Raw genomic sequence first — 17,435 nt, 5'->3', positions numbered from 1 at the left:
GTGATGGACTAGGCCTTGGATCAAGGATGACTCAAGGTCATATTAGGGAACAATTTTAGAAAAAGTGTATTTCCAGACACATTTAAATCCATTACTAACCAGGAAAAGCTAAGTTTCTCCCAAATCCTCTAGAGCTAGGAAAGACGGCAAAGCACTCTACTTGGAAAAAAAATGCTTCAAGAGACATTGCCCAGAAAGATACAAATATGCTGACAGGTATATAGTCAACCCTTTATCTAAAGGAGAGAAAAGGACAGGGAATTCAGTGGCAGTCCAGTGGTTAGGTCCCCATGCTTTCATTGCTAAGGGATGAGGGTGCAGATTCAATCCCTAGTTGGAGAACTAAGATCCTGCAAGCTGCCCAGCAGGACCAAAAACTAAAAAAGGAAAAAGGACACAAAACTCACCTGGGACAGCACATGAGCTGTAGTTGTTCAGTCCCTAAGTCAGGTCTGACTCTTTGCCACCCTGTGGACTGCAACACACCAGGCTCCTCTGTCCTTCACTATCTCCCAGAGTTTGCGCAAATGCATGTCCATTGAGTCGATGATTCCATCCAACCATCTCATCCTCTGTCTACCCCCTTCCCCTTTTGCCTTCAATCTTTCCCAGCATCGGAGTCCTTTCCAATGAGTTTGCTCTTCCATTAAATACTACCTTGCTGACTTCTTGCATTTTAAAAAATACACTCATGTTATTTTTCCCTTGATAAATTCAGTCAGCTCTGAGCAAATAAGTTGCTGAATTTTTCGAAGACTTAGAAATAAATGTCTACATTTTTCTTTGTTCTATTCCTGTCTCCAAGATCTGAAAATACATTGTAAAAGTAAACATAAGTTTATTATTAGAAAGGCTTATTTGAATACTGTAGACAAGATAGGAAACAAAACTAAGCAAAAATAAGGGTGAGAGGAAATTCCCTGGAGGTCCAGTGGGGCTCAGCGCTTCCACTGCGGGTGGTCCTGGGTTCCACCCCTGGAGGGGGAACTAAGATTCCTCAAGTCTCTGCACCGCTGGGAAAAAAAGGTGTGTGTGGGAGGGACATCACCATTACTGTACATACTTTGCAGACAACCCCCCCCCCCCAAAAAAAATCCCCTTTAAAAAGTAAAACCACAAGCTACGACTTGGATCTTCTAACAAAGTATCAATGGCTTTCCACATTAATAAATAAGTCCATTTTTAGCGACTCCATGGACTGTAGCTGTCCAGACTCCTCTGTCCCTGGGATTTCCCAGGCAAGAACACCGGAGTGGGTTGCCCCATTTCCATCTCCAGGGATGGAACCCCGTTGTCTCCTGCACCTGCAAGCCTTTCATTACCACCGAGCCACCCGGGGAGCCCTACATTAATAGTCACACACACAATTATTTTAAGTGGCCGCAGAGCATTTAGATGTACCACAGCTTTGTGCTCCATGGGGTCGCAGAGTCGGACAGGATGTAGCCACTGAACAACAAAACTCACAGCCGACTTCCTGCTGTTGGGCATTTTATTTCGGCCTGTTTTGCTACTACAAACAGCTGTGGGCGATCCAGAAATTACTGGAAAGACACAGGAACGTCTTTAACTCTTCCCTAGGAGTCTAGCAGAATTCTGACGGTGCCCCTTTTCCCCACAACAGAAGACTATTTGGGCATTATTAGGGGAGAAAAAAAAAATCCCCTCTTGACGGGCTCTCTCCTTGCGTTTCGCCAGCGTTCCAGCTTATCTTGGAGCGGCCGAGGTGGCCTAAAGCCCGGAGCCGGGATCCGCCTCCAGGAAGGTCTGACCTCCGCCAAGGGGACGCGGGGGAAGGGCGCTCGGCCCAGCGGGCGCGCGCGCCCTCGCGTTCATGCGTGCGCGCTCTCGCGGACGTGCCTGTGCGCGTGCGCCAGCGAGCCCGGACGTGCCTGTGCGCGTGCGCATCGCCCGCCGGGCTCTGGGGACCGCGGCTGCGCGGGCCGCACCAGGTGCAGGTAGTGGCCGCTCGCCCCTCTTTGGCTTTCGCGCTCCGGCGCCCCGTCGGGTCGGGGGCGGGTGCGGAGAGCGGCGTGGAGGACCCGGGGCTGCTGTCTGTTCCTCTCTCCACGCCCTCCCCGGGTGTCTGGGGCGGTGCTGGTAGTTGGCCACCGTCCCTTGTCCCCGGCCTCCCCTCGCCCTTGACCTTCGCGGTCGCAGAAATCCTGGTTCTCTCCGTGTTGAGGATCCAAAAAGTCCTCTCACCCCTACTTCGAAGACTACGCCCCGAAATGTGTTTTACTCCGTTAATACCAGAAGCATTAAATGTAATACGGTCTCGGCCATCCTGAAAAAGGATGCTTTCCGCAGCCGTATCAGGCCAGGAGTGCCCGTATGTGTTTCATAGTCAAGTTCTGTTTCTGTGATTCGAATGAATTGTCGTTTCACCCCTTTGTCTTCGAATATCTTAGGGTAATTGGAGTCTGAAAAGGGCTGCGTCCAAACAGTGGTTCGATAATAAGTATAAATTAAAATGAAGTAACGTTATTTTCCCTAAGTTTCCTTAACAGCTCACAACCGAACGCCTGAAAACCACACCCTGGATGTTGTTTTCTTAGACCTTTTAAGGTGTTCTAAACCACAGTGAATATACCTGTTGGGCGTGTTGTGTTCTGTTCCAGGAAAGGTGCTGAGCCTCTGAATTTCAACCATGCTGTCCGACGGCTTGCAAATTTTCCTAAGGATTACCAAATGTCATCTGATACATGCAAGATCATGCCAGCGATTAGTAAATGAAAGGCGGTTTTTGGCAACCGCACCAGCACCGGGATTGCGTCGGCGGGTCGTCATCACTGGCATCGGTTTAGTGACCCCTCTTGGCGTTGGAACTCAGCTGGTGTGGGACCGCCTTGTCCGGGGAGAGAGTGGAATCGTCTCCCTGGTTGGCGACGAGTACCAGAGCATCCCTTGCAGCGTTGCTGCTTACGTGCCAAGAGGTTGTGATGAAGGGCAGTTCAACGAGCAAAACTTTGTGCCCAAGTCAGATACCAAGTCCATGTCTCCTCCCACGGTGATGGCCATCGCTGCCGCTGAGTTAGCCTTAAAAGATGCGGGCTGGCACCCTCAATCAGAAGCTGACCAGGCAGCTACAGGCGTCGCAATCGGCATGGGAATGGTTCCTCTCGAAGTGATTTCCGAAACCGCTTTGACGTTTCAGACCAAAGGTTACAGTAAAGTCAGCCCATTCTTCGTCCCTAAGATTCTGGTCAACATGGCATCAGGCCAAGTCAGCATCCGCCATAAGCTTAAGGGCCCCAACCACGCGGTCTCCACGGCCTGCACCACCGGGGCTCATGCGGTGGGAGACTCGTTCAGGTTCGTAGCCCACGGAGATGCGGACGTGATGGTGGCCGGGGGGACGGACTCTTGCATCAGCCCCCTGTCCCTTGCTGGGTTCGCCAGAGCCCGGGCTCTGAGCACAAACACGGATCCGAAGTCCGCCTGTCGACCGTTTCACCCCCAGAGGGACGGGTTTGTAATGGGAGAAGGCGCGGCAGTGCTGGTCTTGGAAGAACACAGGCATGCGCTCCGCAGAGGGGCCCGGGTCTACGCAGAGATTGTGGGCTACGGACTCTCCGGGGATGCCGGCCACATAACCGCCCCCGACCCTGGAGGAGAGGGTGCCTTCAGGTAAAGACTGCTCGTTTGTTCCCGTTTCTTCAGCTAAGACTGTTGGAGGCTCAACTTAGGGGAAATGGTAGTATCTGGCCTTGGTGTTTGACCGTGTTTGAAATATTTGAAAACGTTTGAATATCCTTTTGAGTTTTATTGAGTAGTTGCTGGTACTGGAAATGTCAAGCGTAGCAGCCAGCTGGATGAGGAGATGGTCGAAGCCCTTCATCACACTTCAGATTATACTCTTATATTTCCTTCTCTTAAGGAAATCGAGGCACCCAGAACTGAAAAAAGTGTTAACATCCATGAGATTTTCAAAGGTTTTCCCAGAGAAATGTTTTATTTATTTTTTTGAAATATTTTATTTTAAAATTTGTCTGTTTGGAGGTTTGGCTTTGTACTTCTTCATTCACTTAGAATTCTTATGGCCTGAATAAGAAGGTTTTGAAAGATATTTGAAGCATTAAGATAATGGCACATTTTTGTGTGGATTTTTTTTTTTTAGATTATTGGGAAATATGCAAAGTTTTACATTTAAATGTGAAAGAAAAAATTAAATCATAGTTATAAATCTTTTCTCCTTATTTTAACTCTGTATGCATACCCCACTGATAAGAAATTCCCCAAAGAAAAATTATTCTGAGGCTGAGTCTACATGGCTTTTTCCTCCAGGAAAAAAGGACAGTTCAAATAAAATGGAAATATGTTTTATTAGAGATTATAAAATCCATAGGCTTATATGTTTATGTCACAGTGATGAATCAGTCCAGGGTACTGGGGGTGCCTTGGTATTCCCATGCAGATGGCATTCTAGTACACGTGGTAATCCAAGATGCTGTTCTGTTATGGGAACGAAAAGGGTTCTTTTCATCCAGTGTACTTGGATATTTCTGTAGCCATTATCTGTAGTCCTATGGACAATGAGTGTGTGTTCAGTCGCTCAGTCATGTCTTACTCTTTGTGACCCCATGGACTGTAGCCCTCCAGGCTCCTCTGTCCATGGGGATTCTCTAGGCAAGAATACTGAAGTGGGTTGCCATTTTCCTTCTCCAGGGCATCTTCCCAACCCAGGGATTGAACCCATGTCTTCTGCGTTGGCTGGTGGGTTCTTTACCACTGAACCACTGGAGAAGCCCACAGATGATGGGCTTGTTAAAATGAAGCGTTGTTCTGATGAGTTCAACTGCTTTTTTCTTATTTATTAGATGCATGGCCGCTGCTGTGAAAGATGCAGGCATCCAACCTGAAGAGGTATCCTACATCAATGCACATGCTACTTCCACGCCTTTGGGAGATGCTGCTGAAAACAAAGCCATCAAACAGCTTTTCAAAGACCACGCACACGCCCTTGCGGTCTCCTCCACCAAGGGAGCCACAGGGCACCTCCTGGGGGCTGCCGGGGCAGCTGAGGCCGCCTTTACTGCCCTGGCTTGTTACCATCGGAAACTGCCGCCTACTCTAAACCTGGACTGCACAGAGCCGCACTTTGATCTCAATTACGTGCCACTCAAGGCACAGGAATGGAAAGCTGAGAACAGACGAATTGCACTCACCAATTCCTTTGGTTTCGGCGGTACTAATGCAACACTTTGTATTGCTGGCATGTAGGACAAATCACTTGTAATTAAATATTGATGTTTTTAACTGTTGTAAACTTCATTGAGAAATAATACATTTATATAAATGCATATTTTTGTATAATGATACCCAGGCACCCTTTATTCTTATCTGGGTTTCTCAGCCTTGGCACTGTGGATGTTTTGTGCAGGGTACTTCTTTGCTGGGGAAAGGGGAGCTGTCCTGTACATCATACGATGCTTTACAGCTTCCGCGTCCCCGCTCCCTAGATTCCAGTGACCCCTCCTTCCCCAGCGGTGACAACCAAAAATATCTCGGCACTGCCACGGGTTTCCTGGGAGGCCGGGAGCACAGAAGGGAGATGCTAACGGGCCGCGTGTGTTCCCTTCCCGCCGGCCTTTGCCGTAGCACTTTATCGCCTATGTGCCCATCTCCAGCCATATTCGTGCACTGAGCCTCAGTCGTAATTCTCACTGGCACACAGTTCGTCCAGTTGATGTTTATTAGGAGCCAGCTGCGGATGCGGTTTTGTGTACTGGCCACCAAGGATAGTGTGGAAAGACTGGGAGATCTAGAAAGACACCAGCACTGAATGTCAATACATGTAACCTGAGAAGCGGGCAGGAGGGAAAGTCAGGTCTGGTGGAAATCAGGTCACAAAATTCACTTTTAAAAATAATATTGTTCTTCTTTCATATGTATTATAAATTATATTATATATTTTGTTCTTTCATATACATTTTATATATATATATATATACACTTTATTTATTTATTTGGCTGCAATGGGTCTTCGTTACAGCATGTGAGATCTTAGCCGCAGCATGTGATCTAGTTCCCTGAGCAGGGGTTGAACCTCGGCCCCCTGTATTGGGAGCATAGTGTCTTAGCCACTGGACCACCAGGGAAGTCCCAGAAGCTTTTAAGTTTTGTTAAAGCACTGAGAGTATTTGGAAGCCATTGAATGTTTGGAGTGTTATGATGGTTCTCTAAGCTGTCAAGCTGGCCAGGCTGAAATAGGAATACATTTCCCAGAATTCACTTTCCCTTATGTTTGGTCAGGGCTGGCCCTGAGAGATTCTTGTAGGCAATTTGCAAGGTGCAGGGGAAACAGCAATGATTTTGTAGCTCACATGGGTTGTGGCTTTGCTGGCTGACAACCTTGTGCTGAGGCGGTGGCCCAAGCCTGTAAATTGAGGCATAATTTACATGCAGTAAATTGCACCCATTTCAAGTGTACAGTCAAATAAGTTTGATAAAAATAGTTCCACTTGTGGAACTGCCACCTCAATCAGAATGTAGGGCGTTTCCAGGAATTCCCTGGTGGTCCAGTTGTTAGGACCCCACACTTCAGCTGCACAGGGCGTGGGTTCCATCCCTGGTTGGGGAAACAAGATTCTGCAAGCCATGCAGCACAGCCCAAAACAATAAAGAGAATCTTGAGGATTTAAGATAAAAGAGCATAGAGCATTTCCATCACTCTAAAAATCTCCCCGTGCCCCTTCACAGTCAGTCGCCCTACCTCCAGAAGAGCTTACGATCACTGTAGATAAGATTTGCCTTTTCTAGAATTTTATATACGTGTACTCCTATAGAATGAATGCTCCTTGGTTCCTGACTGCGCATGTCTCGTGGCTGCTATGCTGCACCCCTTGTACCGCAGGCGTCTACTCCCAGCTGGTTTATGGGGCAGCCCTTTCTGCAGGAAAATTCGGAAGAGGACAGTCAGTGGGATCAGCAGCAGCCCCTGGCCCCGCGTCTGTTTCTGGCGCACCCTGGTCAGGAGCCACCCTCTCCCTAAGCCACTGTTCTTTCTAAATTCCCCTCGCCCTCAGCCATTCTCTTGGCAGGACTTGGCGGCTTGCCTGGTGGCTCAAACCTTTACTCCTGGAAGCCAGCCCTTGGCAGTCCCACCACACATCTTTCTCAGACAACAGTTGCTGCGGGGTCAGAGAGCCCTGGCATCAGGAAGCCTGGGGGCACCAGGAGGTACCCAAGTGGACCACTGGGGTTGCATCCTTGTCTCCCCGTCCCACTGTGAAGAAGCATCGCCTCTCATAGCTGGTCGGGGTCAAATCCCACGGCCAGTATGCTGCCTTTCTGGTCCCTGGGGCACTGGGAGGCCAGAGTGTCCTGGCTCTAATAATACACTGGCTGTGTGCCCTGGCCAGAGAGTGTGTCTCCTTTGGAGCTCAGAGCTTTAACCCTGCAGAGCTCAGGGTGGCAAGGATGGAAAGCATGCACTTCCTCATCCTGATTAGATCAGTGGGACTGATGGTGAGTGGGTCACTCCTGTTCCCCATGCCCCTTTCTGTACCCAGGTGTTTTTCTTACTGGGGACTTAGCCCCATACAGAATTCCTCATCGTTCAGTTGGTAAAGAATCTACCTGCAATACAGGAGACCCAGGTTTGATTCCTGGGCTGGGAAGGTCCCCTGTAGAAGGAAACGGCAACCCACTCCAGTATTGTTGCCTAGAGAATCCCATGGACAGAGGAGCCTGGTGGGCTACAGTCCATGGGGTCCCAAGAGTCGGACACGAGTTAGCAACTAAAGAGAGAGAGAGAAGTCTTTGATTTAAGCATACGCTGCATCCTGAGGCTGGGCGCCACATCCCTTCGGGAGCTGCCTCTAAGCTGGTGATCTAGGGTCCCTTTGGAAGGCAGTCTGGCCTTCTGGGAGGCCGGCTGCTTCTGCGGGGCAGGGTGTGTCGCACAACCCAGGGGTCCCATGCCCTTGGCCTCTGCCCACGGCCTGTCTTTGCTGCAAAGCAGGGCCCCTGCTCAGTGTCGGAGGAGGTCGTCAGGAGGATGCAAATCACAGAGGTGACCAGATTTCCTTGCCAATTGTGCCATAATGAACTCTCATCAGATCTTCATCCGTGGCCATTTTAAAGTCCTTCTGTCATTTACGGACATTTGTCATGCTCTGATGCTTTTGCAAAAGTGTTCCTTTAAGAAGAATCTTGAAGCATTTCTTCAAGGTTTGTGGAAAAGTATAGCTTTCCAAAGGGCTTCCCTGATAGCTCAGATGGTAAAGAATCCGCCTGCATTGCAGGAGACACCAGTTCAATTCCTGGGTCGGGAAGATCCCCTGGAGTTGGGATAGGCTACCCATTCCAATATTCTTGGACTTCCCTTATGGCTCAGCTGGTAAAGAATCCGCCTGCAGTGCAGGATACCTGGGTTTGATCCCTGGGTTGGGAAGATCCCCTGGAGAAGGGAAAGGCTACCCACTCCAGTATTCTGGCCTGGAGAATTCCATGGACTGTATAGTCCATGGGGTCCTAAAGAGTAGGACACCACTGAGTGACTTTCACTTTCACTTCACGTCATAGCTTTCTGAGAACTAAGATCACACCACTGAACAGAATACGGATTCACAGAGTTCTGACGGAAAACTGCTGAGGGTGACTAAAATTTTTATAACCCTTTATTGGAAACATTGTTGATTCTTTAGTGTTTTGTTTTCTCCAGATTTAAGAAAACCATTTGTCTTTTAAACTACCAGCAGTTTGCTGACTTATACCCTTGGGATCAAAGATGAAACATTTATCTTTTTCTCCCTACTTTATTTCTCCAGAACTGAGAAAATTTTAGAATGAGTAGTCTTATTTTCATGGCAATACAGTTATTTGCATAAATTCAATAAGAATCTGTTCTTGTCAAGGGGCTGAACTGTAGCAGCTGAGGGCTGAAGCCAGCATTGAGCTGGTGGTCCCTCCTGAGCCTTGGCCATTTGCCCTTTGTCCTGACAGCCGGGCTGTTCTCAAGGGAGTAACCTGATGGCTTAGCCAACAGGGACCCGAAAGTGGATTTTCATGAATAACCCCTGGTGTGGTCAGGATGTATGGAGAGACGTCTGCGTCCCCCCTGCAGGAGACTGGGCACCTCACTTGTCTTCCATGTCCCCACTCATGAGGCGCTGACACCCCTGGCGATCAGGAGGCTGATGCCCCAGTCTAGGTACCAGCCCTGGTTACTGGCCCTTCAGTAGAATCATCAGTAGGTGGGATGCACAGGAAGGGCATCCGCCGCAGCACCTGGATGGGGTGACGTGTTGCCAGGACCCTGCATTGCCCTTGAATACAGTGAGTTGGTTAATGCAGCAGCAGCACCTCCTGTTCTAAACAGTGCCCACGGCAGCTGCCAGAGGAGTCCAGGGCCACCCCCAGGAGTTCCCCACCAACGACGGGTCAGCAACCGGATCATATCAACTAAGTGAGGGTTCTAAATATGCTTTGATTTGCGTGGACACTGCTTCTGGCCTAACTCAAGCTTTCCCATCACCACATGAACCAGGCCGCCACCCTCTGTTGATCAGAGAAGCAGAGCGCCATGAACTGACTCCCTCGTCAAACAGTGATGGGGGTCACATGTCAAAGGCTGGGATGTGTGAGACTAGCAAAGGAGCATGGTGTTCAAAGGAGGTTCCCTCTGCCCTCAAACCTGCAGGCAGCAGATTAAATCACTAACAGGTCCAACCAGCCTGCCTGGGTGGACTAAGAAGCTGTCCCAGACTTTATGCACTTGAGTGATCAACCGGCAGGGACTGTTGCCCCCTAGGCCAGCCTGGGGGCCCTGCCAAAAATCGCAACCCCATGAAGTATTGAAGTGTCAGCAGACAGCAGTGCCCTGCTTCTCATCGCGGGGCAATGTGCTGTGCTGCTGGGAGCACCAAGCCCCCACGCCCGGGACAGGTGGCGTCCACGGGAAGCTGCAGTGGGACGTCCCACCTAGGTAGGAGGGTAGCTTCCTACTCCGGGGGAACTGCTCAGTCTCCGCCGGACCCCTTGTGGTGCTGCCAGCTGCCTGTGGAAATGCAGTATGCCTGGAGTGGACTGTGCACCCACTGAGAGAGGGGTCCTGGTCTGGTGGACCCCACCCCAGTCCATCTCACACCTGACAGGGCTGCCTCTCCCAGCCAGCATGTGTGGTGTGCTCAACCAGGTCAGGTCCTAAAGCTGCCCAACTCCTGCTCCTCGAGGACAGGCGGGTCTGTTCTCTTTTCTGCTGGTACCATCACCTGGCCACCACCTTCATCCCTCCATTGGCCTGGATGCTATTTTAGCCCACGTAGAAGCCCTCCCCCAGTTCACCCAGCAAGCCTTGAATAGCTGGCAAAGCCAGCCCTCCCTGTACACCGAAATGCCTCTAGGGAGAAAAGCCGTCCTCCAAGTTAAAATGGCCTGGGAGGGTTCTCTCTGCTTGCTTCACAAGGAGGCGCCTGTGTGTTTGTTGTCTAAACACGATGTTGCATGTTCACACCTGATGGATCTGTGAGTATGTCTTCTTTGTTAAAGTCACATGGAGACACAAGCAAACACCCTGAGTGATCCACCCCCAGCCAAGGGAACTTTGGTAAATCCGTGGTTTGGGTCATGCGGCTCTTGATGGGGAGATGTTACTTAATTTGGGAATCGTTCTGATCTCTGCTTTCTCTTCGTGTGCCTATTGCTGCCAAACAAGCCACAAGCCATGTTGATGCTGGTGAAAGGCTTGCTGACTTCTCAGAGCCCGTTGTAGGGAGCAAGGGTGCAAGTGTGATTGGAGGAGCCAGTGGGGAGGCCTGGAGTGTGGAGGGACGTTTTAAAGAAGACGCGACCTTGGACTGACCCTTGAGCTGGCCCCAGGCAATCGGAGGCTCCTCAGTCCCTCCCCAACCTTGAACTGTACCTTCCGCCCTCCTTTCCCACAGTCCCATTTTCAAGGACGCAGCCTGGAGAGAGAGCAACGAGGTGTTGAGACTTCTGGACGGAACACCCAACTGAACTGGGTAAGGGCTCTGTATGAACGTTAAGATCTGCTGGGAGGGTGGAGATGCCTCCTGGACTGGCCCAAGCCAGTCCTCCTGTGTAAGTTTCCTTGCTTATTAAATCTGCCACCTACCTGCCTGGCTTTGGTTCTTCCTTGCCTTCAGTGTTTGGGGGGCCAGCTTCAGATATCCTCCGGGGATCTCCTGAGTTTTTAAGCCAGCGCTCAGGAGCTGCGTTGTCAGGGGTCCCGTGCCTGGGGACCCGCAGACCGCCGAGCTGGCGGGAAAGGCAAACCCACGCCTGGAATTGGAATCCTCACCTGTGACGCTGCCTTTTTTTCCGGCCATGCTGCACGACATGTGGGATCTTAGTTCCCTGATCAAGGATCAAACCCATGTGCCGTCTGTAGACAGCGCTAAGTTTTAACCACTGGACCACGAGGGAAGTCCCGACACCTGTGAGGATGGGCCACAGGCTCTCCCTTTGCAGCTTGCTGGGACACACAGAGGCAGCGGCAGCTGATCCACCTTGGTCAGTGGGAGTCCACAGTGCTGGGCTGTCTATGGCCCCCATCGCTGGCACGATGACTTATTCCGTCACGCACCTTTTAAGTTCTGGGTGGCCAGTGACAATGGCTGACAGCGTCAGCTGACCGAGTCGTTTTGTCTCCTGGGTTGTTCAGTGGATGCACAACCCGCGTATCATGTGAGTGTTTCTCGTGGGTGTGAACGTGTGACACGCAAGTCCGTCCTCTCCACGGAGGGTCTGTGTGTGCCTCTGCGTGCTTCCACTCCAGATCATCTCATCTCTGATCTTCCAGATTTTTTCGTTCCAGACCCCTGACTAAAGCCCAGACCTTTGGCTACTGTCCAGGAATACTGATACAGTCTCACTTCTGTCCAAAGTGAAGGACCAGAGGCGTTGTTTGCAGATCTGCCCAGTGGGGGGTGTCCCCTCTCAGTGTCTTTCGGGTATGCTCCGTGTTGAAAGATAAACTTAGGCATTTCAAATATTTTAAGAGTTTATTTGGACATTTTTTTATTCAAATCAGCCAGCACCAAACTGTGTTGAGGCAGCTTCACCAGCTGGAGCTCAGAGACTGGCTTGTAGGAAGCAAGGCAGGGACCTACTGGTTGGATATAGCTTAAAGCTCAGCTGGGTGAATGTGATTGGCTGTCCTTAGTTTAGCTTTAATAACCTTGAGGCATTTCAGCCTTAGATTTTGGTTTGCTGACTCAGGCTGCCAGGACATTGGAGCCATATCAGTCTAACAGCCTCCTATTTGATTAACACCCTGAATACGGCTTTAATGCAGCTGCCATCTGTTTTCAGCTTGAACCACTGCAAGGAATGTTTAGGAGACAGAATGGGTGAATTGAAGGATTTGGTAAATGATTCCCTTTGTCTTCCTTCCCAAAGTCTTCCCCTCTAATACTCTGAATTTTCTATTCCCTCCTAGAGTATAAATTCCATCAGAGTAGGATTTTTTTTTTTTTTTTTTGGCTGTGCTGCTTGGCATACGTGATCTTAGTTACCTGACCAGGGATCGAACCTGGGCCAATGGCAGTTGATGTGCAGATTCCTAACCACTGGACCACCAAGAAAGTCCCCAGAGTAGGGATTTTTGCTGCTAATTTTGCTGCTATGATCCCTGGTGTCTAGAACAGTACCTGGCACAATGTGTGTTCCCGATAAACATTTGTTGAATGAACAAACGAGTGGGTCTCAGAAAACCCGTAAGACTGGTTGGAAGCACTCATCTTACCCTGTTTGCTTTCCCACAGCCCCTCCTTCCAAAGCTTAACTTACGGTGTTCTCCAAATATCCCCTGCACAGCGCTGCCCTTCACCTCCACTACAGCTGACAGTCTCCCCGAGTGTCTGCAAGAGGCAAATCTCTGGTCTTCCTGCCTCCACTTTTCATTGCTTCCCAAGCACCGTCCATTTTGTTAGGGAATTGTTGATTGAAACTAAGTGCCTTGCTCAGGCATGATGATGGCCCCTTGCATGAGTTGTCTCCCAACAGAAGGCCCCAACAAGACGCATGGTGCTGCTCCTGGGAGGATTCAGAGGGAACAAAAGCAGGGAGAAGATGCCAACCCATAATATGTCCTGCCAACCTCCCAGAATCCTTTGCGCTGGGGTCCACCTTGGCTGAGAGAAGCACTCGCCACCAGGAAGGACCCTGAGTCAGAACAAATATGGACCAAGCAAGATGACTGGCCAGAGACAACCCAGAAACTAAACCATCACTATTAAACCTGCAACTGCGAGCCACGTGGCAGGGCAGTTCTCCTGGGCTCCCCTACCCTCTCCTGGGTTCTCCTGGGCTCCCCTACCCTCTCCTGGGTTCTCCTGGGCTCCCCTACCCTCTCCTGGGTTCTCCTGGGCTCCCCTACCCTCTCCTGGGTTCTCCTGGGCTCCCCTACCCTCTCTACCTGGGTGCCCTTTCCCAATATACTTTCTTGCTTTGTCAGCATGTGTGCCTCCTCAGAAAATTAATTTCTGAGTGTTAGATAGTAGCTCGTTCTGGGGCCCCAAAAGGGCCTGCCACAATTTTAGTCACTGTTGACGGAATTGATCTTTTTCTGATGTAAATCAGATCATGTCTTTTCTCGGCTTGCCTGTGGCTGCCCACCTGATAGTGATGAAAGGCAGACGCGGGCCCCGCCCTGGCCCACCTGGTACTGCTTACTTGCAAGCCAAACTGTGTTCTTTTTCTTCCTCAGGCGTATCAAGCTCCTTTCCGCCGCTGTCTTTGCTCTGCTCTGTCCTTTTTCATGTGTGTGCAAATTGGCTTCCTCCTGTCACTCAGGTTTCAGCAAAACGCCTCTTCCTGAAGGAGTCTTCCCTAGCGCCCAATTGTAAGGAGACCCCCTATCTCTCTCCATCCCAGAGCAATTTTTTTTCCTTCATATCTCTTATCACTATTAGAAATGATCTCCTTTTAGAAATATTTTTTTCTGAGCTTTTAAATCCCTCTGTTAGAATGTAAACTTTTTGAGAAAAGAAATCTTATTGTTCTTGGGAACAAAAATCATATTCCCAGAATCCAGCCAAGCACGCGGCACACGCATGTCAGCGCACACACACACACACACACCAATACAAACAGTGACTTAGCGCTGATAGTGACTTAAAATATCTGTTTCAGGAAGACAGCAATGAAGAGCAGTTTGTTCATGACCTTGGAAAAACCAAGAGAGCTGTTTTTACCGTCACCAGTAAGTACAGGGGGTGGAACTCTTGGCTGTGGTTAGCAGAGGCTGTAATGCTTTTCTCTGTCTAGTTATTTGAGGCTCAGCTTTGATCTCTGGGACCAAGGAGGGTCATGGATATCTTGGTAATTTCTTTAGAATTGCATGAAAGCAGTGTACCTTGAATTTTAAAAGCCTAATTATGTTGTTTTGAACAAAAATGACTTTAGCTTGTGATTCAGCCAGTTTTTTTCTGTAAAGAGCTGGAGAGTTAATATTTTTGGCTTTATGGGCCATATGGTCTCAGTTGCTGCTTCTCAGTTCTGCCCTTCTAGTGCAAAGGCAGCTATAAACAATACTTAAGCAAGCGGCCGTGGCAGGGCGTGACCTGGCTCGGGAGTTGGAAATGGGGAGGCAGATTTGGTCAGTGGGCTGTAGTTGCATAATTCCTGCTCTAAGTCTTCAAGGAAGTACATTTTCAGAGATGTTTAGCCAGCTAGTCTTTCTGTGCCAGTAGGGGATCCAGAAACTTTGCAGCATAAATTTAGAAAGCTGAATTTGGGGACTAGAAGAGTAACAATAATTGTAATAGCAGTAGCTGATGTGACAGAGGATGAGACGGCTGCATGGCATCGCTGATTCAATGAACATGAACGTGGGCAAACTCCGGGAGATGGTGGGGGACAGGGAAGCCTGGAGTGCTGCAGTCCATGGGGTCACGGGGCTGGACATGACTTGGTGCCTGAACAACAACAAACAATGCTTAGGTAGTATGTGGGGGAGTATTTCAAGTACTTTTCTTAACGTCTTCTAGTTTCATCCTCACGATGTTACTGAACTTGGGTCCACCTGCCTGAGTGCCCAGTTAAAGCCAATCTGCTGACACCAGGCTCTGGTGAAGGAAAGTACAGTCTCTATTGCAGGGCATTAGACAAGGCATCCAGGGACAGCTAGTTCTCTGGAAGCCCAAACTTCCTGTTGGGTTTCAGGAAAGCATTTTTAAAGGTCAGGTGTGGGAGGGGAGTTGCTGTTTTTGTGATCAATCAGGTCATGATTGATGAGCCTCTGATGGCTCATCAACCATCCTCTGATTGGTTTAAATTGTTATTTAAGAAAAAGGAGGAAAAAACCCTCCTTTTTCTTATCCATAAATTGGAGTTGTTACTGGAACAAACTTGGGTCCATTTTCTGCCTCGCAGCAAAGCCAATTTACTGACACTGGATTGTGGTGGAAGAAAAAAGACAGTGTTTATTGCAGGGCACCTAGCAGAGAGTATGGGCAGCTCATGCTCAAAGGGCCCAGACTCCCTGATGGGCTTCAGGAGAAGGCTTTTAAAGGCAGCCTTTGAGGGGCGGGCTGAAGGGTGCCTGACTTTCTTCTGATTGGTTTGTGGGAGGTGACAGGGTGATGTTTCAGGAATCTTAATCATCAGCATTCTGGTTCCAGCCAATCTGGGCTCTTGTGCTTGTGCTCAGGCTATAGTGACCATCCTCCACCTGGGTTGGGGGGAAGTCTTAGTTCCTGCAGAACTACTCAGAGATACGCATCAGTTCAGTCGCTCAGTCTTTGCAACCCCATGGACTGCAGCATGCCAGGCCTCCCTGTCCATCACCAACTCCCAGAGCTTGCTGAAATTCATGTCCATTGAGTCGGTGATGTCATCCAACCATCTCATCCTCTGTCATCCCCTTCTCCTCCTGCCGTCAATCTTTCCCAGCATCAGGATATTTTCCAATGAGTCAGTTCTTTGCAACAGGTGGCAAAAGTATTGGATTTTCAGCTCCAGCATCAGTCCTTCCAATGAACACCCAGGACTGATCTCCTTTAGGATGGACTGGTTGGATCTCCTTGCAGTCCAAGGGACTCTCAAGAGTCTTCTCCGGCACCACAGTTCAGAAACATCAGTATGCATCAGATCGTTGTGTACTTTTCTTGAGGAGGAACGCAGGGCTGTTTCATCACTGTAGTGTTGTCATTCTTTTTCGTCTTTACCTGCTTTCTTTTCCTTCTTGAATCTCATACTTCCGTAATTAGTAACTGCACCTGCCTTTTCTTTGGAGCTTAGGGAAGGTCTAAGAGACTAAAGCCTTTTTCTATAAACAACAAATGGGCACACAGAGGAGCTTTTGTACCCAGGAGGGCCCCACAGGGTGCTGCTTGGTTTCAGAGTCAGTAATATTATCTATGCAACAATGGTTTTGAGCCTCAAATAAAGTTATCAATATATTAACTGCCTGCTCTATACAGAGAGTGGCTGTTTTGTTGAGAGATGAATGTGGGCTTTTCCATATTAATGAATTCTCTAGGAGCTTGGTTGCTAAGTCCAGAGAATTCAATTGATTTGGATTTCATATTTCTATATCTATATAGGTTTATTAATACTATTATAATTACAGTTACTATTATAGTGTCATCCATGTGACCTGTTAGTAAATAGGAGAAAAGCTTTGTCAAGGTAAAAAATGCCATATCCAGATATTAATTCCCCTAAAATAAGCAGTGTAAACCATAAAGCATTAACAAAGAACCTTAAAACATTCCTTCTGAAGAGACGAAAGGTTAGAAAGCTGCCCCTGTTGGCTGGCTCAGGCCCACCCCTTCCTAGAGCAGCGGGGCATGAGATGACCTCTCAAGGTTCCTTGTAGTTTTGGTTTTGTTTTCTGATGTCTGTTTAAAGATTATGCTAATACTGCTGATGTAAAATCCTTTGTACACAGTGATGCTTAAAAATACTGGCTCCTGACCTGAATCTATCCCTGCCGAGTTAAAATTGTATGCTGGAGATTAACAGGACTCAAATGCTCATGTTTTATACAAGCCATTGGGTCTTTTTCTTCTCCTCAAAAAGATTTCTTGTTATTGTTATATTTTGGACTAAAGCAGAAAGAGAAGGTTGATAAAAAATGCATTCAGATAGAGAAGGATTTAACTAAGCTTAATTTTTATATTGTGGGTGAGAAAAAGGAATGAATAATAATGTAGAATACAAAGACCCAGGAGGTGACCCCCCAGTAAGATATCACCAGAGCAGCATATTAACTAGGAAAGAGGCTTTGTAGATGAGAATAGAGTTCCCAGATTGGTAAGCCGCGTGGATCCAATAAGTAACTCGTCTAGAATTTTGGGAGAATAGGCTTTGGAGCCGGCGTAGGAGGGTTCAGACACCAGCAGTTCTGACCTCTGATGGCCTCTGTGTTCTTGGCAATGTATCTTGTGCTTCTCATCTATAAAATGGGAATAATGATAGAACCTACTTCTCAGGGTCGTTGGGAAGATTAAAGAGGTAATAAA

The 17,435-nt window shown here is 48.7% G+C and overlaps 1 protein-coding gene across 1 annotated transcript; it reads left to right on the top strand.

Annotated features, from left to right (window-relative positions):
- The first annotated feature begins 1,864 nt into the window (after window positions 1-1,864).
- On the top strand, window positions 1,865-5,259 carry OXSM (3-oxoacyl-ACP synthase, mitochondrial). The gene is made up of 3 exons (XM_019953604.2): window positions 1,865-1,958; window positions 2,622-3,630; window positions 4,821-5,259. The coding sequence occupies exons 2-3, from the start codon at window positions 2,651-2,653 to the stop codon at window positions 5,221-5,223; spliced, it is 1,383 nt and encodes a 460-aa protein (XP_019809163.2). The 5' UTR covers window positions 1,865-1,958; window positions 2,622-2,650; the 3' UTR covers window positions 5,224-5,259.
- Window positions 5,260-17,435: the final 12,176 nt, after the last annotated feature.

The sequence above is a fragment of the Bos indicus genome, chromosome 27 (assembly GCF_029378745.1).
Source record: "Bos indicus isolate NIAB-ARS_2022 breed Sahiwal x Tharparkar chromosome 27, NIAB-ARS_B.indTharparkar_mat_pri_1.0, whole genome shotgun sequence".
NCBI lineage: Eukaryota > Metazoa > Chordata > Mammalia > Artiodactyla > Bovidae > Bos > Bos indicus.
The sequence above is the reverse complement of the archived record's forward strand: the minus strand, read 5'-3'. Positions and strand labels throughout refer to the sequence as shown.

Excerpts from the sequence above, each read along its gene's own strand:
- OXSM (XM_019953604.2), top strand. The coding sequence starts at position 2,651 with ATGCTGTCCGACGGCTTGCAAATTTTCCTAAGGATTACCAAATGTCAT. Across the intron at positions 3,631-4,820 it reads GGAGGAGAGGGTGCCTTCAG|ATGCATGGCCGCTGCTGTGA; the intron begins GTAAAGACTGCT and ends CTTATTTATTAG.